This window comes from Arachis hypogaea, chromosome 10 (genome assembly GCF_003086295.3).
Source record: "Arachis hypogaea cultivar Tifrunner chromosome 10, arahy.Tifrunner.gnm2.J5K5, whole genome shotgun sequence".
Lineage (NCBI taxonomy): Eukaryota > Viridiplantae > Streptophyta > Magnoliopsida > Fabales > Fabaceae > Arachis > Arachis hypogaea.
Window position 1 is genome coordinate 29,501,675 of NC_092045.1, and position 24,465 is coordinate 29,526,139.

General features: G+C 37.4%; 1 protein-coding gene across 1 annotated transcript; it reads left to right on the forward strand.

Annotated features, from left to right (window-relative positions):
- The first annotated feature begins 6,738 nt into the window (after positions 1 to 6,738).
- LOC112717461 (protein ALP1-like) lies at positions 6,739 to 7,918 on the forward strand. The gene is made up of 3 exons (XM_025769481.1): positions 6,739 to 7,026; positions 7,115 to 7,340; positions 7,437 to 7,918. The coding sequence occupies exons 1-3, from the start codon at positions 6,739 to 6,741 to the stop codon at positions 7,916 to 7,918; spliced, it is 996 nt and encodes a 331-aa protein (XP_025625266.1).
- Positions 7,919 to 24,465: the final 16,547 nt, after the last annotated feature.

A 24,465-nucleotide genomic window follows, 5' to 3' on the forward strand; every position in this document is an offset into this window, starting at 1 on the left:
GTGTATTGGTGCATTAAATTTTTGTTGATTGTTAGATGAAGAGCAAGCTATAGAAATCAAGATTAGTAGAGAACTGAGAGAATTGACCCTAGACACTTGAGAGTTAGAGTGATATACACTACCAGTAAGGGTTCAGCGCTTAATTCTATGTTCCCTGCTTTTATGAGCTATCTTCTTCTTGCAAGTTATTTGTATTGTATTTTGTGATTTGAATTAGTGAAATCCAGTTCATATTTATTCTTGAAAGATTTATTTACTTTTTCACCAAGTAGGTAGAATCATTTTAGCATGTAGTTGCATTCACATTCATAGGTTGCATTGCATGAGTCTTGCCTTTCCCTACTCATTTATTTGGTCTCCTTGAGTTTAGCATGAGGACATGCTAATGTTTAAGTGTGGGGAGGTTGATAAAGCACTATTTCATGGTTTATATTGTATTTAATTGAGTGGTTTTATCAAGCTTTTCACCCACTAATTCATAAGATTTGCATGATTTTACAATTCCTTCCTAGTTTAGTTCTATGATTAAAAACATGATTCTTTGGTCTTAGTTTAGCTAATCTTAATCCTCTCCTATTACCATTCGATGCCTAGATCTATGTGTTAAGTGTTTCAAGCTTCATAGGGCAGGAATGGCTTAGAGAATAAAGAGGAAGCGTGCAAAAATGGAAGGAACACAAGGAATTGAAGAGATGACCAGCGAGAAGTCATGCGGTCGCATGGCTCACGCGACTGTGTGAAATGGAAGAAATCAGAGTGACGCGATCGCGTGCCTGACGACCGCGCGGATTGGAAGCTGCACGAATGACGCGAATGCGTGGACGACGCGCACGCGTGGTACGAAAAATGCTGAGTGACGCGATCGCGTGGACGACGCGGACGCGTGACGTGCGCGATCTGCAAAATTACAAAAGTTGCTGGCAGAGATACCAGGCCGCATTTCAACCCAGTTTTTAACCCAGAAACACAGATTAAAGTCAAGGAACTTGCAAAGACTCAGGAGGCTTTTCACAATTCACTTTTTAGGATTTAGATGTAGTTTTTAGAGAGAGAGGCTCTCTCCTCTCTCTTAGGATTAGGATTAGGATTTTTAGAACTTAGGAATATTTTTATCTCATCTTTTTATCAGGTTCAATATCTTTTTATTTTGACTTCTCTTAATTGTTGATTATTGATGTTGCTTGTTTGGCTTATGACTTTTCATATTTGGATTGATTTTATTTTATTAATGCAACTGAGATATTTCAGGCTTATATGTTACTGATACTTGGGCTCTATCCAAATTATTTTTATTCAAGTAGATTTTATTCCCTTTTGGCTTTGGTTGATTAATTGGTAACTCTTGAGTTATCAAACTCATTGTTGACTGAAAATTGAAATTCTTCAAGAATTAATTCGAGATCCAATAACTCTAACTTTTCCCAAGGAAAGACTGGGACTTGAGGATTCGAATTAATTCATTCACTTAACTTACCTTCATAGTTAGAGGTTAACAAAGTGGGAGAAAAATCCAATTCTCATCACAATTGATAAGGGTAACTAGGATAGGACTTCCAGCTCTCATATCTTGCCAAGAGTTTATCTTATAGTTATTTATTTATTTTAATTGTCATTTGAATTACTTGTCATGCTTCCTCCTTATTTCTAAAACCCCCAATTTTACCTTTTTCATAGCCAATAATAAGAACATACCTCCCTGCAATTCCTTGAGAATACGACCCAAGGTTTAAATATTTCGGTTATTAATTTATTTAGGGGTTTGTTACTTGTGACAACCAAAACGTTTGTACGAAGAAATTTCTGTTAGTTCATAATCTATACTTACAACGCGACTTTATAAAATTCTTTACTAGCAAAAATCCTAACGTCAATGGGGCATATGCGTATGCATGCACTCCCAGACTTAGAAAACTTTGCAAAGTTGCAAAAATCAGTTTTAAACTCCAAACTTTAAACCTTCATAACTTCCTCTACAAAAATCCCTTTTCATCAAACTTTATATCAATTTAAAGATCTTTGAATGAACTTTAATTTAAGAAAAATTTCAACTAATTTAAAATATTGAGGCTCAAGTTATGATCCGTCAAAGTTCACCAAAAATCAAGTTTTACACAAAACATCAAAGTTCTCATATTTCCAAATTCCATAACCAAAACAAACCAAAACATACCCAAACATCATAAAATACTACCACACACTACACCTTACCATTCTATTGTACTTCCATCACTTTCACACCTAATTCACTCAACCTTTCCACCATAAATCAACACAAATCCATAATTTCCAACTTAAGATCTCAATCATCAACAATTTGTACAATTCACTCATCATAAACATCATTCATCACCTCCAATAAAAAATTCTCATAATTATCATTATTCAATCTCAATCTCCATAATCAACACCATGAACATAAATAACACCAATACCCATCATATTATCATCATAACTCATATATCACACATTCCAACACTCCATATCATACTTTTCATCATCAAACATAAATTCATATATAATTAATTATATACAGCTCCCATTCAATCCTATCTTAGGGTCAACTACTCTAAGTATCCAAAAACATTACATATTACATAAAAAAAACCAAAACCATACCTTGGTCGATTCCTAAAATGCACCAAACACCAAAACGAAGCCATCAAGCTCGATCTAAAGCTTCAAACCAACTCCAACAAACACCAAAACTCAATCTAACATCACATAACATATAAACATCAAACCTAGGGATCACAAAAATAACTAAACACAAGGATTTAGAGAGACCTTACCTTATCCAAAGAAATTAGGGACAAAACCAACAATATTCCAATACTAGATCACCCCTAAACAAACAAAACCACAAAATCTACTCAAGAACTAGAATAAAAAATGTAGAACTGTTTGGGATGGAAACTGGAGTATATATTGAAAAAAATCTTACCACTTTGTTTAAATAGAAACGAAGATCTTAGCGAGAGCTTCACGTGGCCACAAACAGCTCGTCAATCGGAACTCCGTAGCTCAAGTTATGGTCACCGGAAGGTGGATGTGAATAGTGACCAAACCCTTTTGCTCTCTTCTCTCTCAAGCTGCCCCCTCTTCTTTGGTTTAGGGCAAAAATGAGCTGAAAACTCATTAAACATACATATCTATATTGGGCCTTGGACCTGGTTTGGGTTCAGTCCCACCCGTTAGCGTTTTAGATTTGTTTGACCTATTTTGGGCCAAAACCTTCAAGATTAGTGCCCGATTTTCAATTCTAAATTATTTTTGTCCTTTCAAAATAATAATTCAATTTTCAAAATCTTATTTTCCAAAATACATAGTACTTGACAGACTAGAGCTAGTACTACCAGCTTAAGCGCCAGTATGCATTTTTACAAAAACTTTTTGAAAAAGATACATTTTCCAATTCAGAAAAATTCATTGAAATCAAATTTTACCTTTTTATTCTCAGTTTAAAACTTCTAAATTTTGAATCTACTTCGGGCACTTAAGAATTATTATTTTATTAAAATGGTTTTACGTGAAAACTCTGGTTCTTACAGTAAACTGTTAAGAAAGCCGCTAATGTCATCAGAGCATCTCCCAAGTTGTTCTTGACTCCCTCTCCATTTTTGTTTCCATTTCCATTTCCTCGTTCTATTTTCTTTATGGCATGAGTAGTTGCAACAGTGTTCGCTTGCATCGCAGTGGCTAGGTTAGTCATTGCCGCCATAAACTCCGCATGGTTGTCAACTGGCGGATTAACCTCACTCTCTTCCCGTGTATGAGGTCGACCTTACCTACGAAGCACCATTTGAGTTTTCTGTCCACACCAAACAATCGATATCAAGGTGATCAGTCTCAATATCTCAAGCTCAATGATTCAATATTCCAAAAGTACTCACAAATAAGCATGTAAGACCCAAGACTTTTGAAAAGTTCTATTTTGAACTAATCTCAAATTATATATTAATTTATAGTTTAGTTTTCAGAAATTATTTTTAGTAAAAATAATTAAAGGCAATTAATATTTATGATTTAAAGTTCTAGAAATTTGAAAATAATGAGGTTTGGCTATTTAAATTAGAATTTTGTTTAATTTTATAATTATTGGATTATTTTCTATATTTAAATTATAAAATTGGTAGTTATGAGATAATAAGAATTTTATATGATTCGATTTTAGATGCTTTATATTTATATTATTTAATACTTTAAGTTAAAGATAAAAAAATTAGTTATATAACCATGTATTTTCAATTAGAGTAATTTATTGAGAATCAATTAGTACTTTTATACCACAAATAATATTTTAAAGTAATTTTAGAGATTAAATTAGTTTTCCAAATATTAATACTTTATGCTCCAATTTTATTAAAATTACCAAACTATCCCTATACCTAATTTTTACCAAAACTCTAAATCCTCAAAATATCACCCTAACCTTAACTTTCCCATTCCCTTTCAGCCGCCACACACCTTTCACCCTTTCTTCCAAAATCAAACACAAACACAACACTTAGCAGTAGCAAAAATCAACTAAGAGAAAGAAAAGAGAGGAGGGGGTGCGAGTCAGGAGAGGAGAAGGGGGGAGAGTGCGCCGGCAAGTCACTGCCGCTCGTTGTGCCGCCGTTGTCGCGGATGAGGGAGGAACGAGGAGAGTGTGTTGCGGAGCAGGAGGAGCTATCCGCATGCGCCACTGTCGCGCACCACCGCCACGTCGCCGACGAAGAGAAGAGAGCGAACTGTGCCGTCTGTGAAGCATGGCTCGCTATTGTTTGTGCTCGCCACCGCCAAGGGTTTACCGCTGGTGAGGAAAAAATGCTGTCGCATAGGTTGCTATCGTCGCATCTTCCAGTTGTCTCTGCCACCGTGGAGAAGCTGTCACCGCCAGATCCGCCGCTGCCGAAGCTCCACGCCGCCTCTGTCGCCCGAAACCCACCCTATTGCCTACGCTGATCTGCGGGCGCCATCACTGTTGAGCTCCTCCACCACCGTTTGGGTCACTGGGAATGTGGCAGTGATCACCGGAACCACCATCGGAGTTACCGTTATTTTAGTTCAGCCGTTCATCCTTGTTTGGGTAAGCGATGCGTTTCGAAACCCTTAAATTAGTATTTCTATTTTAAGTTATTTGAGGATCTAAGATCTTGGTGTCATAGGATCGAGTTACGAGTATTGATTGCTGAGTTCTATGGCTGTTGCATAGGGTATCAAGGTGTTGCATCATCACCGGAGCTGCTATTGCTCTATTTTCTCGATTATTCGTAAGCCCGGTAAGTCGTTCCTTATTCCAAACTCTTTTAATTGCTGTTCTGTTAGGTAGCGTTTTTTTTCGAAGACAGGACACAGAGACATGGAGAATACAATTTCAAAAAGTGTTTGTTGGCAGAGACATGGACATTGAACAAATTGTCTCCGGGACAATTTTTTATATTTTGGTGTCCACTTTTTCACGGAGGACAATGATGGACATGGCTTTTGACAAGATGGACACTGTTTTTTTATAATTTTTTCTTCCTTTTTTACCCTTAAATATTTTTATTATTCCAATCATTGCCCTTTCTTATACCTATCAAAAAAACCCTAATTTTACATCTTCAATGCAACACTGATCTTCTCCACGGTATTCTCTTCTCCCTATTCTCTGTCTTCTGTCTTCTTCTTCTTTCTTTCAGAGGTTCGTTCTTCATCTTCCTGCTCTCTGTCTTCTCTATTCTTTTTCTTCTTCCTGCTGATTCTCTATTCTTCTTTCTCTGGCAGGTTCTATCTTCTTCCTGTAGTCTCTATAGCCTCTGTAGCTGACTTCAAAATTGCCTTGTAGCAACTACAACCTCTTCACTTTGCATTTTCAGGTCGGTCTCTCTCTCTTAAATTGGTTGTTGTAGTTTGATCAATCAAAGAGAGTTGCTATTTAATTAGTTTTTGCACATGTTGAATCTCAACAACACTCTCTGAATTTCAAGAATCTCAAATGCTTTGGTTTTTCTGGGTGTTATCTATTTGAATGATTTTCAAATCCCCCATTTATAAAAGCATTGCAAGGTTTTACGCATGCCACCTATTCGACCATTTGCATAGCCCAACCTAAAACTGAAAATGAGGATCCTGCAGAGAAACAAAATAATGCTGAGTGAATTAAAAATTTGAAAATTAAATATGAACAAGAAAAATTGTATTTTGTATGACAAATGTGGTGAGTTTTTTAAATATGCTATGAATGAATGAATAGACAAAATTATATGTGTGTTTCATTTGAATTATATGTGTGACAAAATTGGTGATTTTTTTAATGATGCTATGAATGAATGGACAAAGTTGTATCTATGTTGTTCTTAATTGAAGAATGAATAAAAAAAATTATACTAAACTCTTTTTATTTGTTTGAATTCAAAAATAAAATAATTAGAGGTTACGTTGCTGTTATTCTTATTGCTGGTGATTGTTTTTAGTATTTGTATAAATTTTATTATAATTTATTATTTATATTTTTGACTTGTTGATTAGGGAATAATGGAACCATTGGACCACTCCGAGCAATTTAGACGATTTCTTGTTTTTTATTTTATGATTCAGTCTGAGCTTGAGACAGTTTCGATATTAGTTTTGATGTTTGTATTTTTCTATTTGAGAAACAGGATAAGAGGGCATTTGTTTATTAGGAATAGAGAAATTAATACTAATCCCTTAAGACGAAATGTGTTAAACCGCATAATAGGAGGAGACGATAGAAATTGCATTTGGGAATTAAGGATGAGTGTAGACGCATTAGGAAGATTATGTGAGTTACTTAAAGTTCAGGGTGGATTAAGTGATGATTGCCGTGTAAGTATACCTGAGCAAGTGATTATATTTTTGATAATATTAGCTCATCATAAAAAGAATCGCACACTTCAAGTTAGATTTTATAGGTCAGGAGAAACAATAAGTAGGTATTTCAATAAGGTGTTGTACTCGGTTATACGTGTTCAAAGCTTATTGTTTGCAAAGGCTGTTCTTGTCCCAGATGACTGCATAGATCCCCGATGGAAATGGTTTAAGGTAAATCTAGTGAATAACTGCTGGAGTGGTTTTGTCTTATTTATAATTTTGTAGAGTTAGTCTTGACACTTAAATTTCTTTGGTTTAGGGTTGTCTAGGAGCATTAGATGGAACATATATAGATGTGACTGTTCCTGAAGAAGATAAATCAAGATACCGAACAAGAAAGGGTAGAATATCAACCAACGTCCTAGGCGTATGCAATCGAGATATGAATTTTGTGTACGTACTTAGTGGATGGGAAGGATCCGCATCGGATTCAAGAGTCCTTAGAGATGCTATTTCACGTCGTAATAACCTCAAGATACCAATTGGTATGTAATAATTAAGTTTTAGATAACAAAAACACTTCAAAATGTTAGTTCATACAAATTTTTTAATCCTCTTAATGAATATCTTTTAATTTATAGGGAATTATTATTTAGTGGATGCTGGTTATACTAATTGCAAGGGATTTCTAGCACCATATAGGCAAACTCGATATCATGTACAAGAATGGGCCCATGGAAGAAATGCACCTAGAAACTTTCGAGAATATTTTAACAAGAAGCACTCTTCAGCTAGGAACATTATTGAGCGTTGTTTTGGTTTACTTAAGAAGAGATGGGCAATTTTGAGGAGTCATTGTTTCTACAAAATTAAGACACAAAATAGAATAATAATTGCATGTTGTCTACTGCAAAATTTTATTCGGCTTAATATGGACTCCGATCCTGAAGAGGACATTTTACTTGAGAATGACCACGTAATTATTGGAGAGGAGCATGGTGGTAATGAAGATGACGATGATGAGATGATTGACATTGTAGAGGGAAGCAACGAATGGACTGCTTGGCGAGACAACTTAGCACATGAAATGTACACTGAGTGGATGCATAGCCGTATAAATTAGCTAGTTTACTTGTTGTTTGTGTTTCATTTGAATTATTTTGATAATTTGTTGTCTTGAATATTTATTGTAAGACCTCACAGTGAAACTGTAATCAATATTAATGTTGTGTTTCGACTACATATACCACTTGTTTAAAATGATGTCATAATGTGTTTAGGATGCTAACTTGAATTTTGATTGAGTCAATCTAGATAGTAGAGACAAATGGACAGACATGTCTGGACTGATGAAAAGACCGAGACATTTGTTGGTTTTATGGAGGAGCTTGTCAGTGAAGGAAGAATAGCTGATGCAGGTCAGTTCAAACCTGGATCTTTTGAGAAGCTTGCTGTGAAAATGAATGAGAGATTTCCAGGTGGTGGCTTTCAAATAAGTCACTGCAAGAACAAGGTTAAGAGGCTAAAGGAAAAATATCAATTTGCTGCTGATATGGCAGCCTGTAGCGGTTTTGGATGGGATGATGTGAAGCAATGCGTGGTTGTGGAAAACGAAGAGATTCTAGCTGCATATATGAAGGTTAGTTTTCATGTTTGATTTGATTCACTTAATTTTATTCTATTTGACAATTAGTTCTATCCCTCTTTGATGATCTTTTATTTGTTTTCTAGAAACAAGGAGTAAGATTGTATACTCCAGGAAAGCATTTTCCCCTTTATCCACGTTTGGAGAAAATATTTTGTAAGGACAGGGCAAATGGAGTTGCTGCTGTATGCGGCAATGATGCTGAAGAAGAAGTGCAACAAGATGGAGATGAAGAAGTGGATGCAGAATATATGGATATCTTTAACTCAAACCAGGATTTCAATGAATCCCTACTCCAACAATCGAATTCGGTGTCTTCATCTTCTGAAAAGAAACAAGGAAAAAAGCCATACGCATCTAAAAGGGCAAACGATACCAAGATGATGAAGGAGTTAACTGACACCCTGAAGTATGTGTTCGACCAACAAGGAAAGCGTTTGGATGCTTTTGCTCAAGTTATGGTAAAGACTCGGGAGGAAAAAAAGGTTGGTGACATGCTTAGCGAGCTTGGGTTCACCGATGATGAAATTATTTCTGTTGCACTCAAGTTCTCCATAAATCCTCAGTTGGAAAAAACCTTTTGGTCACTAGGAGATAGTCAAAAAACTGGATTTGTTAGAGCTATATTGCATAGTTAGAGTTAATCTTTTTTTCAAGATTCAAAATTGGAGGTTGGATTTATAGTACATTTGCTTTTTTAGATTTATCAATTTGGCACATGTTAATACATAATAAGTGTTGTTGGCAGAATTTGGTATCTTAGACTTAGAACAACTTGGTATTTTGTATAGAATTAGTTTCTAATATGTGTAGAATTGCTTCTTTTGTTAATGTTAATGCAGAATTTTAGTTAAAAATAGTACAGAATTTTGTTTAACATTACTGCAGATAAGTTGTAATTAGTTTTGGATTTCAATTCAATTGTGCGGGAGTTTCTTTTGTATGTTTAAATGCATATTTTAGTTTAAAAATTAGAGCAATATTAGTTTCAGTTTTTTTTTTCAAAATGATGAAGTTTCTCTTGTTAAGCTAGTGTAAAAATGCACGTCAAAATCATACTCACCATTGTAGGATCACAAACTAGGCAATAGATCATACAATGTAAATTGTGTAGAAGAATTATAAACAATCAAATTTAGTCAAGAGTTATTCATAAATTGAAGCTACATATAATTGCTCAATTCATCATGTTCCATTAATTCCTGAACACAAACGCCAGAATTCACGATAATTACAACCCACATAAATAAGAATGGAAAGGAAATGGTAAGAAACCGTTGTGTTTTCAAGGTTATACTCAGAATTAATACATATACATCTCATTGCATTCAGAGGATAATGTTACATGGAAAACTTATTAAATTCAATATTCATCAGTAAAATAATTTTAAAAAGGATGGTTTGGGATTAAATTATTAAACCCACAATGGACACAAGATATGTAAACAAATTTGGTTCTCTGTGACTCTCTGTTGAGTGATGAGCGGATAATTTGTACGCTTTTTGGCATTGTTTTTAGTATGTTTTTGGTAGGATTTAGTTAGTTTTTAGTATATTTTTATTAGCTTTTAGTTAAAATTCACTTTTCTGGACTTTACTATGTGTTTGTGTGTTTTTCTGTGATTTCAGGTATTTTCTGGTTGAAATTGAGGGACCTGAGCAAAAATCTGATTCAGAGACCAAAAAGGACTGCAGATGCTGTTGGATTCTGACCTCCCTGCACTCGAAGTGGATTTTCTGGAGCTACAGAAGCCCAATTGGCGCGCTCTCAACGGCGTTGGAAAGTAGACATCCTGGGCTTTCCAGCAATATATGATAGTCCATACTTTGCCCAAGATTTGATGGCCCAAACCGGCGTTCAAAGTCACCCTCAGGAATTCCAGCGTTAAACGCCGGAACTGGCACCAAAATGGAAGTTAAACGCCCAAACTGGCACTAAAGCTGGCGTTTAACTCCAAGAGGAGTCTCTACACGAAAATGCTTCATTGCTCAGCCTAAGCACACACCAAGTGGGCCCGGAAGTGGATTTTTATGTCATTTACTCATCTCTGTACACCCTAGGTTACTAGTTTTCTATAAGTAGGACATTTTACTATTGTATTAGGGGGATCTTTCAATCTTTTGGATCTTTTGATCATGTTTTGATGATTGAACCCTCATTGGGAGGCTGGCCATTCGGCCATGCCTAGACCTTGTTCTTATGTATTTTCAACGGTGGAGTTTCTACACACCATAGATTAAGGTGTGGAGCTCTGCTGTACCTCGAGTATTAATGCAATTACTATTGTTCTTCTATTCAATTCCGCTTGTTCTTGTTCTAAGATATCACTTGTTCTTCAACTTGATGAATGTGATGATCCGTGACACTCATCATCATTCTCACCTATGAACGTGTGACTGACAACCACCTCCGTTCTACCTTTGATTGGGTGAATATCTCTTGGATTCCTGATACACGATGCATGGTTGATCGCCTGACAACCGAGTGCTCGCCTGACAAACGAGCCAGCCATTCCGTGAGATCACAGTCTTCGTGGTATAGGCTAGAACTGATGGCGGCATTCAAGAGAATCCGGAAGGTCTAACCTTGTCTGTGGTATTCTGAGTAGGATTCAATGATTGAATGACTGTGACGTGCTTCAAACTCCTGAGGGCGGGGCGTTAGTGACAGACGCAAAAGAATCACTGGATTCTATTCCGGCCTGATCGAGAACCGACAGATGGATAGCCGTGCCGTGACAGGGTGCGTTGAACATTTCCACTGAGAGGATGGGAGGTAGCCACTGACAACGGTGAAACCCTTGCTTAAGCTTGCCATGGAAAGGAGTAAGAAGGATTGGATGAAGACAGTAGGAAAGCAAAGAGACGGAAGGGAAGGCATCTTCATACGCTTGTCTGAAGTTCCTACCAATGAATTACATAAGTATCTCTATCTTTATCTTTATGTTTTATGCGTTTATCACCTATATCCATTTGAGTTTGCCTGACTGAGATTTACAAGGTGACCATAGCTTGCTTCATACCAACAATCTTTGTGGGATCGACCCTTACTCGCGTAAGGTTTATTACTTGGACGACCCAGTACACTTGCTGGTTAGTTGTGCAAAGTTGTGTTTATGCCATGGTAGTGAACACCAAGTTTTTGGTTTCATCACCGGGGATTATTTGAGTTGTGAAAAGTATTGATCACAATTTCGTGCACCAAGTTTTGGCGCCGTTGCCGGGGATTGTTGAGTTTGGACAACTGACGGTTCACTTGTTGCTTAGATTAGGTATTTTTTTTTTCGAAATTCTTGAAGATGAATTCTAGAGTTTCATGATGATTTGTTGAAATCTGGCTGGCTGAGAGGCCATGTCTAATTTCATTGGACCGAGGTTTCAACTTATCATCACAAAAGCTTGTTGATTTCTATCAATCTTGCTTTTGGAGCAGTGATCTGCTAAGGCTTGGTTGGCCATTGGCCATGTCTAGTGTTTTGGACCGAAGATTTCTTTGAAAGCTTGGCTGGCTGTGAAGCCATGTCTAATTCCTGGACCGGAGTTTTAGAATAGCATTGCACTGATTCCTGGAATTCTCATTAAGAATTTTGATACCTTTTTCCACTTAATTTTCGAAAAAGCACAAAAAAATTTACAAAATCATAAAATCCAAAAATATTTCTTGTCTGAGTCTAATGTCTCATTTTAAGTTTGGTGTCAATTGCATGCATTCATTCATGTGTCTTAAGGATCTTCAAGTTGTTCTTGATGATTTCTTACTCTGATCTTTGAATTCTCTTGACTTGAGTGTTTATGTGTCTCATATAGTGTCAGTAGTATACAAACTGCTAAGTTTGGTGTCTTGCATGCATTGTTATTTGATTTTAGTTGCATTTTGATTATTAAAAATCCAAAAATATTTTTAATTTGTGTCTTCTCAAGTCAATAATACAGAGAATTAAAGATTCAGAACATTCAGCAGAGGAATTGCACAGAAAAAGCTGGGCGTTCAAAACGCCCAGTGAAGAAGGACAGACTGGCGTTTAAACGCCAGCCAGGGTACCTGGTTGGGCGTTTAACGCCCAAAAAGGTAGTGTTTTGCGCGTTAAACGCCAGAATGTGCACCATTCTGGGCGTTTAACGCCAGGATGGCACAAGAGGGAAGATTCTGTTTTCAATGCAATTTTTTTTTTCGAAATTCTTGAAGATGAATTCTAGAGTTTCATGATGATTTGTTGAAATCTGGCTGGCTGAGAGGCCATGTCTAATTTCATTGGACCGAGGTTTCAACTTATCATCACAAAAGCTTGTTGATTTCTATCAATCTTGCTTTTGGAGCAGTGATCTGCTAAGGCTTGGTTGGCCATTGGCCATGTCTAGTGTTTTGGACCGAAGATTTCTTTGAAAGCTTGGCTGGCTGTGAAGCCATGTCTAATTCCTGGACCGGAGTCTTAGACTAGCATTGCACTGATTCCTGGAATTCTCATTAAGAATTTTGATACCTTTTTCCACTTAATTTTCGAAAAAGCACAAAAAAATTTACAAAATCATAAAATCCAAAAATATTTCTTGTCTGAGTCTAATGTCTCATTTTAAGTTTGGTGTCAATTGCATGCATTCATTCATGTGTCTTAAGGATCTTCAAGTTGTTCTTGATGATTTCTTACTCTGATCTTTGAATTCTCTTGACTTGAGTGTTTATGTGTCTCATATAGTGTCAGTAGTATACAAACTGCTAAGTTTGGTGTCTTGCATGCATTGTTATTTGATTTTAGTTGCATTTTGATTATTAAAAATCCAAAAATATTTTTAATTTGTGTCTTCTCAAGTCAATAATACAGAGAATTAAAGATTCAGAACATTCAGCAGAGGAATTGCACAGAAAAAGCTGGGCGTTCAAAACGCCCAGTGAAGAAGGACAGACTGGCGTTTAAACGCCAGCCAGGGTACCTGGTTGGGCGTTTAACGCCCAAAAAGGTAGTGTTTTGCGCGTTAAACGCCAGAATGTGCACCATTCTGGGCGTTTAACGCCAGGATGGCACAAGAGGGAAGATTCTATTTTCAATGCAATTTTTTTCAAAGTTTTCAAAGTTTTTCAAAATTAAATCTTTTTCAAATCATATCTTTTCAATCAAATCTTTTTCAAAATCAATTTCTTTCTATTTTCAAAGATACTTGCTATCAATTAATGATTTGATTCAACATATCAAGTATGTTACCTTTTCTGTTGAGAAAGGTTTAATGTTTGAATCATATCTTTTCTTGATAGCCAAGTCATTAATTTTCAAAATCAAATCTTTTAAAATGTTTTTCAAATCATATCTTCTCAATCACATCTTTTTAAAAAAATCAATCATATCTTCTTAACCACATCTTTTTCAAAATAACTTTCAATCAAATCTTTTTGATTTCTAATTTCAAAATCTTTTTCAAAAATCACTTTACTTCTTTCCCACTTTTATTTTCGAAAATCAAGTAATGTTTTTCAAAATGTTTTCAAAATCCTTTACTTAATTTTCGAAACTTACTTCCCTTATTCTCACATCCTTCTATTTATGGACTAACACTATCCCTTAATGCAAAATTCGAACTCCATCTTCTTTGATAAGTTCGAATTTTCTACTTCTGCCTTCCATTTTCTTTTCCTCTGACACCTCAAGGAATCTCTATACTGTGACATAGAGGATTCCACATTTTCTTGTTCTCTTCTCTTTCTTATGAGCAGGAGCAAAGACAAAAGCATTCTTGTTGAGGCTGACCCTGAACCTGAAAGGACCTTGAAGCGGAAGCTAAGAGAAGCTAAGGCACAACTCTCTGTAGAGGACCTAACCGAATTCTTCAAGGAAGAAGAGCTCATGGCAGCCGAAAACAACAACAATGCCAACAATGCAAGGAAGGTGCTGGGTGACTTTACTGTACCTACTCCCGATTTCTATGGGAGAAGCATCTCTATCCCTGCCATTGGAGCAAACAACTTTGAGCTTAAGCCTCAATTAGTTTCTCTAATGCAACAGAATTGCAAGTTCCATGGACTTCCATTGGAAGATCCTCATCAGTTCTTAGCTGAGTTCTTGCAAATCTGTGACACTGTCAAGACTAATGGGGTTGACCCTGAAGTCTACAGACTTATGCTATTCCCTTTTGCTGTAAGAGACAGAGCTAGAACATGGTTGGACTCTCAACCTAAAGAAAGCCTGGACTCTTGGGAAAAGCTAGTCAATGCCTTCTTGGCAAAGTTCTTTCCACCTCAAAAATTGAGTAAGCTTAGAGTGGAAGTCCAAACCTTCAGACAGAAGGAAGGAGAATCCCTCTATGAAGCTTGGGAAAGATACAAACAATTAATCAGAAAGTGTCCCTCTGACATGCTTTCTGAATGGAGCATCATAGGTATTTTCTATGATGGTCTCTCTGAACTGTCCAAGATGTCTTTGGATAGCTCTGCTGGAGGCTCTCTTCATCTGAAGAAGATGCCTACAGAAGCTCAAGAGCTGATTGAAATGGTTGCAAATAACCAATTCATGTACACTTCTGAAAGAAATCCTGTGAACAATGGGACTAGTCAGAAGAAAGGAGTTCTTGAGATTGACACTCTGAATGCCATATTGGCTCAGAACAAAATATTGACTCAACAAGTCAATATGATTTCTCAAAGTCTGCCTGGAATGCAAAATGCACCAAGCAGTACTAAGGAAGCTTCATCTGAGGAAGAAGCTTATGATCCTAAGAATCCTTCAATGGAAGAGGTGAATTACATAGGAGAACCCTATGGAAACACCTATAATCCTTCATGGAGAAATCATCCAAATTTCTCATGGAAGGATCAACAGAGACCTCAACAAGGTTTCAATAATAATAATGGTGGAAGAAACAGGTTTAGCAATAGCAAGCCTTTTCCATCATCTTCTCAGCAACAGACAGAGAGTTCTAAGCAGAATACCTCTGACTTAGCAACCATGGTCTCTGATCTAATCAAAACCACTCAAAGTTTCATGACTGAAACAAGGTCCTCCATTAGAAATTTGGAGGCACAAGTGGGACAGCTGAGCAAGAAAATTACTGAAATCCCTCCTAGTACTCTTCCAAGCAATACAGAAGAAAATCCAAAAGGAGAGTGCAAAGCCATCAATATGGCCGAATTTTGGGAGGAAGGAGAGGCAGTGAACGCCACTGAGGAAGACCTCAATGGACGTCCACTGGCCTCCACTGAGTTCCCCAATGAGGAACCATGGGAATCTGAGGCTCAAAATGAGACCATAGAGATTCCATTGAACTTACTTCTGCCATTCATGAGCTCTGATGAGTATTCTTCCTCTGAAGAGGATGAGTATGTCACTGAAGAGCAAGTTGCTAAATACCTTGGAGCAATCATGAAGCTAAATGACAAGTTATTTGGAAATGAGACTTGGGAGGATGAACCCCCTTTGCTCACCAAAGAACTGGATGACTTGTCTAGGCAGAAACTGCCTCAAAAGAGACAGGACCCTGGGAAGTTTTCAATACCTTGTACCATAGGCACCATGACCTTCAAGAAGGCCTTGTGTGACTTAGGGTCAAGTGTAAACCTCATGCCTCTCTCTGTAATGGAGAAGCTAGGGATCATTGAGGTGCAAGCTGCAAAAATCTCACTAGAGATGGCAGACAACTCAAGAAAACAAGCCTATGGACTTGTAGAGGATGTTCTGGTTAAAGTTGAAGACCATTACATCCCTACTGATTTCATAGTCCTAGAGACTGGGAAGTGCATGGATGAATCCATCATCCTTGGCAGACCCTTCCTAGCCACAGCAAAGGCTGTGATTGATGTTGATAGAGGAGAGTTGATCATTCAAGTGAATGAAGAATCCTTGGTGTTTAAGGCTCAAGGATATCCCTCTGTCATCATGGAGAGGAAGCATGAAGAGCTTCTCTCAAAACAGAGCCAAACAGAGCCCCCACAGTCAAACTCTAAGTTTGGTGTTGGGAGGCCACAACCAAACTCTAAGTTTGGTGTTGAACCCCCACATTCAAACTCTAAGTTTGGTGTTGGGAGGTTCCAACATAGCTCTGAGCATTTCTGAGGCTCCATGAGAGTCCTCTATCAAGCTAATGACATTAAAGAAGCGCTTGTTGGGAGGCAACCCAATGTTTTATAATTAACTATTTTCTTTTGTTATTTTATTTTTTTTTGTAGGTTGATGATCATGAGAAGTCACAAAATCAATGAAAAAAGCAAAAACAGAATGAAAAACAGGAAGAAAAACAGCACACCCTGGAGGACGCACCTACTGGCGTTTAAACGCCAGTAAGGTTAGCAGATGGGCGTTTAACGCCCAGTCTGGCACCATTCTGGGCGTTTAACGCCAGAAAGGGGCACCAGACTGGCGTTAAACGCCAGAAAAGGGCAAGGAGCTGGCGTTAAACGCCAGAAATGGGCACCAGCCCGGCGTTTAACGCCAGAAATGGCTAAAAACGCAATTTTGCTTGCCATTTGGTGCAGGGATGACTTTTCCTTGACACCTCAGGATCTGTGGACCCCACAGGATCCCCACCTACCCCACCACTCTCTCTCTTCTTCACCAATCACCTCAACACCTCTTCCCCAAAAGCCCTTCACCTATCAAGTCCCATCTTTCTCTTCACCACTCACATCCATCCTTCATAAAACCCCACCTACCTCACCATTCAAATTCAAACCACTTTCCCACCCAAACCCACCCATACATGACCGAACCCTACCCTTCCTCCTCTCCTATATATACCCTCCTTCACTCCTTCATTTTCACACAACATACACACCACTTCTCCCCTTCTTAGCCGAAAACAAAGGCCATTCCCTTTCCCTTCATTTCTTCTTCTTCTACTCTCTTCTTTCTTCTTTTGCTCGAGGACGAGCAACCTTTTAAGTTTGGTGTGGTAAAAGCATTGCTTTTTGTTTTTCCATAACCATTTATGGCATCCAAGGCCGGAGAAACCTCTAGAAAGAGGAAAGGGAAGGCAAAAGCTTCCACCTCCGAGTCATGGGAGATGGAGAGATTCATCTCAAGGGTGCATCAAGACCACTTCTATGAAGTTGTGGCCTTGAAGAAGGTGATCCCCGAGGTCCCTTTTTCACTCAAAAAGAGTGAATATCCGGAGATCCGACATGAGATCCGAAGAAGAGGTTGGGAAGTTCTTACCAACCCCATTCAACAAGTCAGAATCTTGATGGTTCAAGAGTTCTATGCCAATGCATGGATCACCAAGAACCATGATCAAAGTGTGAACCCGGATCCAAAGAATTATCTCACTATGGTTCGGGGGAAATACTTGGATTTTAGTCCGGAAAGTGTAAGGTTGGCATTCAATTTGCCCATGATGCAAGGAGATAAACATCCTTACACTAGAAGGGTCAACTTTGATCAAAGGTTGGACCAAGTCCTCACAGTCATATGTGAAGAGGGCGCCCAATGGAAGAGAGATTCAAGAGGGAAGCCGGTTCAATTGAGAAGGCATGACCTCAAGCCCGTGGCTAGAGGATGGTTGGAGTTCATCCAACGCTCAATCATTCCCACTAGCAACCGGTCCGAAGTTACTATAGACCGGGCTATCATGATTCATAGCATCATGATTGGAGAAGAAATAGAAGTTCATGAGGTTATAGCTCAAGAGCTTTATAAGGTGGCGGACAAGTCCTCTACCTTGGCAAGGTTAGCCTTCCCTCATCTCATTTGTCACCTCTGTTATTCAGTTGGAGTTGACATAGAGGGAGACATCCCTATTGATGAGGACAAGCCCATCACTAAGAAGAAGATGGAGCACACAAGAGACCCCACTCATCATGAGATCCCTGAGATGCCTCAAGGGATGCAATTTCCTCCACAAAACTATTGGGAGCAACTAAACACCTCCCTAGGAGAATTGAGTTCCAACATGGGACAACTAAGGGTGGAGCATCAAGAACACTCCATCATCCTCCATGAAATTAGAGAAGATCAAAGAATCATGAGAGAGGAGCAACAAAGACAAGGAAGAGATATTGAGGAGCTCAAGCACTCCATAGGATCTTCAAGAGGAAGAAAGAGCCGCCATCACTAAGGTGGACCCGTTCTTTAATTTCCTTGTTCTTTATTTTTCTGTTTTTCGAAAATTAATGCTTATGTTTGTCCATGTTTGTGTCTTGTGATCATTAGTGTCTTAGTGTCTATGCCTAAAAGTTATGAATGTCCTATGAATCCATCACCTTTCTTGAAAAAAAAAACGTGCTTAATTGAAAAAAGAAAAAGAATTGCATGAATTTTGAATTTTATAACAGATTAATTATTTTGATGTGGTGGCAATATTTTTGTTTTCTGAATGTATGCTTAAACAGTGCATATGTCTTTTGAATTTGTGGTTCATGAATGTTGGCTCTTGAAAGAATGATGAAAAAGGAGACATGTTACTGAGGATCTGAAAAATCATTAAAATGATTCTTGAAGCAAGAAAAAGCAATGAAAAAAAAATATATATTTATTATTTTCGAAAATAAAAAAAAAAGAGAAAAAGAAAAAAAAATCGAAAAAAATAGAAAAAAAGAAAAAAATAAAGTTGTGATCCAAGGCAAAAAGAGTGTGCTTAAGAACCCTGGACACCTCTAGTTGGGGACTCTAGCAAAGCTGAGTCACAATCTGAAAAGGTTCACCTAATTATGTGTCTATGGCATGTATGTATCCGGTGGTAATACTGGAAGACAGAGTGCTTTGGGCCACGGCCAAGACTCAATAAGTAGCTATGTTCAAGAATCATCATACTTTACTAGGAGAATCAATAACACTATCTGGATTCTGAGTTCCTAAAGAAGCCAATCATTTTGAATTTCAAAGGATAGAGTGAGATGCCAAAACTATTCAGAGGCGAAAAGCTAAAAGCCCCGCTCATCTAATTAATACTGATCTTCATAGATGTTTTTGGAATTCATTGCATATTCTCTTCTTTTTATCTTATTTGATTTTCAGTTGCTTGAGGACAAGCAACAATTTAAGTTTGGTGTTGTGATGAGCGGATAATTTGTACGCTTTTTGGCATTGTTTTTAGTATGTTTTTGGTAGGATCTAGTTAGTTTTTAGTATATTTTTATTAGTTTTTAGTTAAAATTCACTTTTCTGGACTTTACTATGTGTTTGTGTGTTTTTCTGTGATTTCAGGTATTTTCTGGCTGAAATTGAGGGACCTGAGCAAAAATCTGATTCAGAGACCAAAAAGGACTGCAGATGCTGTTGGATTCTGACCTCTCTGCACTCGAAGTGGATTTTCTGGAGCTACAGAACCCCAATTGGCGCGCTTTCAACGGCGTTGAAAAGTAGACATTCTGGGCTTTCCAGCAATATATGATAGTCCATACTTTGCCCAAGATTTGATGGGCCAAACCGGCATTCAAAGTCACCCTCAGGAATTCCAGCGTTAAACACCGGAACTGGCACCAAAATGGAAGTTAAACGCCCAAACTGGCACTAAAGCTGGCGTTTAACTCCAAGAGGAGTCTCTACACGAAAATGCTTCATTGCTCAGCTCAAGCACACACCAAGTGGGCCCGGAAGTGGATTTTTATGTCATTTACTCATCTCTGTACACCCTAGGTTACTAGTTTTCTATAAGTAGGACATTTTACTATTGTATTAGGGGGATCTTTCAATCTTTTGGATCTTTTGATCATGTTTTGATGATTGAACCCTCATTGGGAGGCTGGCCATTCGGCCATGCCTAGACCTTGTTCTTATGTATTTTCAACGGTGGAGTTTCTACACACCATAGATTAAGGTGTGGAGCTCTGCTGTACCTCGAGTATTAATGCAATTACTATTGTTCTTCTATTCAATTCCGCTTGTTCTTGTTCTAAGATATCACTTGTTCTTCAACTTGATGAATGTGATGATCCGTGACACTCATCATCATTCTCACCTATGAACGTGTGACTGACAACCACCTCCGTTCTACCTTTGATTGGGTGAATATCTCTTGGATTCCTGATACACGATGCATGGTTGATCGCCTGACAACCGAATGATCGCCTGACAAACGAGCCAGCCATTCCGTGAGATCAGAGTCTTCGTGGTATAGGCTAGAACTGATGGCGGCATTCAAGAGAATCCGGAAGGTCTAACCTTGTCTGTGGTATTCTGAGTAGGATTCAATGATTGAATGACTGTGACGTGCTTCAAACTCCTGAGGGCGGGGCGTTAGTGACAGACGCAAAAGAATCACTGGATTCTATTCCGGCCTGATCGAGAACCGACAGATGGATAGTCGTGCCGTGACAGGGTGCGTTGAACATTTCCACTGAGAGGATGGGAGGTAGCCACTGACAACGGTGAAACCCTTGCTTAAGCTTGCCATGGAAAGGAGTAAGAAGGATTGGATGAAGACAGTAGGAAAGCAGAGAGACGGAAGGGAAGGCATCTTCATACGCTTGTCTGAAGTTCCTACCAATGAATTACATAAGTATCTCTATCTTTATCTTTATGTTTTATGCGTTTATCACCTACATCCATTTGAGTTTGCCTGACTGAGATTTACAAGGTGACCATAGCTTGCTTCATACCAACAATCTCTGTGGGATCGACCCTTACTCGCGTAAGGTTTATTACTTGGACGACCCAGTACACTTGCTGGTTAGTTGTGCGAAGTTGTGTTTATGCCATGGTAGTGAACACCAAGTTTTTGGTTTCATCACCGGGGATTATTTGAGTTGTGAAAAGTATTGATCACAATTTCGTGCACCATTGAGCCAAGACAAAATAAAAGATTCCGCAAGGCCGAACTCTATCCTTCACCATATTATTATGAGCATCTGTATTAAGCATTATCACAGAGTTAGCAAGAACGTAAGCAGTATCTGCACTGCTAAACGAGCTAGGGCTGCATTTACAATAGCACTCGGCAAACTTCTCCATGATGTGATCAATAGAAACCAAATATACTAAGAACAAATATATGTTTATGTCCATGTTCATCAGTTCATGTGCTAGAATAGATACAATGAAATAACATATAAAAATCACTTTCCTCATACCTACTACTAGTCACGCTACAAAAGAATCATGTTTCAGAATATAGAATAAATATTAGACTACAGTAGAATACAGGAATTAAGAGAATGTGTGAATGTGTGAGATTGTTCATCTAAACCTCCTCTTTTTTTCTCCATATGCAGCTACTCCCATGACTGTTACTGTGTAGCCAGCCATGCCAACAACGATCACCAGATTTCTGAATAGTCACTCTATAACTTGTCCTACTGATAGAACAATCAATAGCAGATTCCGGTAATTTCAGATTGTAGATGACCTATTTTTGAAGTGTAGTGATGAAAGAAGAACTTGGAAATCATATATATATAGTGCGAAAAATAGTTTACCCTTTAGAAGAAAGTAAAATTCCCTGAAGAACAGACTTGAAAGATCTCACAGCAGTAGCACTTAGGCACATGACGAATCCAAATAAGTGAAAGCCTGGCTCGCCCTACCATCAACAACAAAATCTTTTTAGCTTCATGGAACCAAAATGAATAACAAATAATGAAATTGTTAATATAACTTCATGTGCCTCCTCCTAATATCATGACAGAAATATGCAGAGCATTAAGGTCCAAAGGAACTATTTTTCTTTCCATGTCACATGACAAATATATTAACTTATAGTGCAACACATACTTATAGAATAGAGATAACTGAGAAGAGTGTAATTTATAACAAGTTTTGGGATGTTATAATCATATGATTGAATGACACATAGCATAATAATTAGTAAAGTAGCTTGAGAGTTTTTCCCGTTCACTTCCTCATTTCCAGGTTCAGAAGAAAAAATTTAAAAAAATCAATAAATAAAAAGGACTCCAATTGTCACATATTGGCATAGCTCTTTCAACATTAAGATCTCATCAAATTAAAAGCACGTTGCACTTCACTTTCTGCATCCTAAGAAATGAAATGCTTATAAGAATTCCAATAAAATCACAGATCAGCCAGATCCCACAAACAATCCATCATCTAATCCAATCCAATCCAATCTGTTCATCAACATGACTCCAGATCTGGAGTGGCATCACAAGATCAACATCCACACAGCAATATGAATGAATCAACAAAAACATACATGACCATAAGAAGATTAAATCAGCAAAGGAAAAAAGAATAGGCTGAGATCATCACACATAGAAGATTCCAATTTCATTGAAACATAACAACAAACACAAAAAGAGCAACATACCCATTGCAGTCAGAGATTTTTGGTAGATATAAATCTCCTATCCTTGTTTGCTGGTCCATCCAAGCCCCCATTGACTTAGTAATGCTGACCAAGCATTTCATAGATTCATGTTGGAAAGTTATATCCTGAGTGGAGACAAAGCTGTGGTTGAACCTGTGGGTGGCCCCAATGCAGTTTTAAGAAGGCCATTGACAATCCTGCAAATATCTTATTAAATTATAAGAGTTTAAATACTAAATAAAGATGCAGAAATCACAAGAATATACATGAATGTTTTCTATATTCATGATGCGGATCCCAAAAAAGGCTCTAGCTTAAGAAAGAGAGTACTCCAAATATAACATGCAAGCAAACTTCTTAATAAGTATGTATTTGAACGGACGGCCGGGGGGGAAGCTATTTCAATTAACCTCAATTTACCACAGCCAAACCCAAACAAAATACTTAAGCAATTTAGCAAATGTCTTTAATTAAACAATGACAACTGTTAAGGTTTAACAACAGCAAAATGATACCTTTCAAATATGTTTGAAGCATCCACGTCACAATCATAATTGACAAAAATGTCAATTATAATTTGAGGATCTTGAGAGATTTTTTCCAACAAGTTGAGGACAGTCATTTTCTACAAAAAACTGGGCTACGACATTCTCAAGAACCCGGAGAATAAGCATCAGAAAAAACATGCCAATTTCCTTTTTCAATTCTGATCTGAATTTACATAACAAGTTCATGAAAATTGCACACTAAAGCTGGAAAATGGCCATAGCTGAGATGGCACTGTTCTTTAATAATGACAGGCAAAGATACTGCTTGATAGCATTTAGAAACCGGCACCATGAAAGCAAAGATGAGTCTGACAATACAGGAAAGCATGCCAGTTTAGAATTCGAAGTTAATAATCATGTAATAGCAGAAGGGGTTGTAATTTCGTAGTTTCAACATCATCAAATCTCTACAAAAGTGAAAGTGCAATTTGAAAAAGAAGAGAGACTGAGTTGGTGTTTGGGAAGGGGTTAGGGCAAGGAAAAAGATATGTCTATTTTGGTCATTTTGTATAACATCTTAGTTTTGTCCATGTTTATTCAAACGTAATACAGGACATGACATTAATGTCTTGTCCATCGTATCCAAACACGATACATAAAACATAAATTTTATTGTCTCCGTCTTATTTTCTCTGTCTCAGTGTCATGTTCTGTCCTGTCTTTGAAAACAAATGCTACCTTATAGATTATTGAGTTTTACGCGACATTAATATTTTAGGATTGAGCTAAGGCTGTGTTTAGAGGTTGTGGCTACTGCGGGGACGGTCGGTATTAATGTTGTTGCTGTGAGATAAGAATAGAAATGCAGTTTGTCGCGTAGTTAACTTGCGAATGAAGTAGGGATTTTCTTAAAATTTATTTTATCTTACAGAGTTGTTATGAATAGATATTAATGTGAGAAACATATGTCTGTGATTATGATTGTCTTATAAATGTAGTTGTTTGGTGGACTAAATGACTGATTACTTGATTGCTTGAGTAGTTTGTGATTTTTGAAAAGAAATTAGTTTGAAAGGTTATTTAGTTGATTATTATGAAAAGTGGCTTTCTTGGTTTTGAAGCTATTTTTGATATTGTAAATGAATCGTCTTTGGAAATTATGTGAAATATGAAAGTGAATTAATTTTGGAAACAGGTTAATTTTGAGTTAGTCCGACTTTATAAATGATTTAGTATTTGAGCTGGTTTGATTTTAAAAAGAGATTTATTATTGGCATTGATTCGCTTTGAAAATAATTTGATATTGGAACTGGTTGAATTTTGGAAAATGATTAAGATTTAAAAATGGTTGAGAAC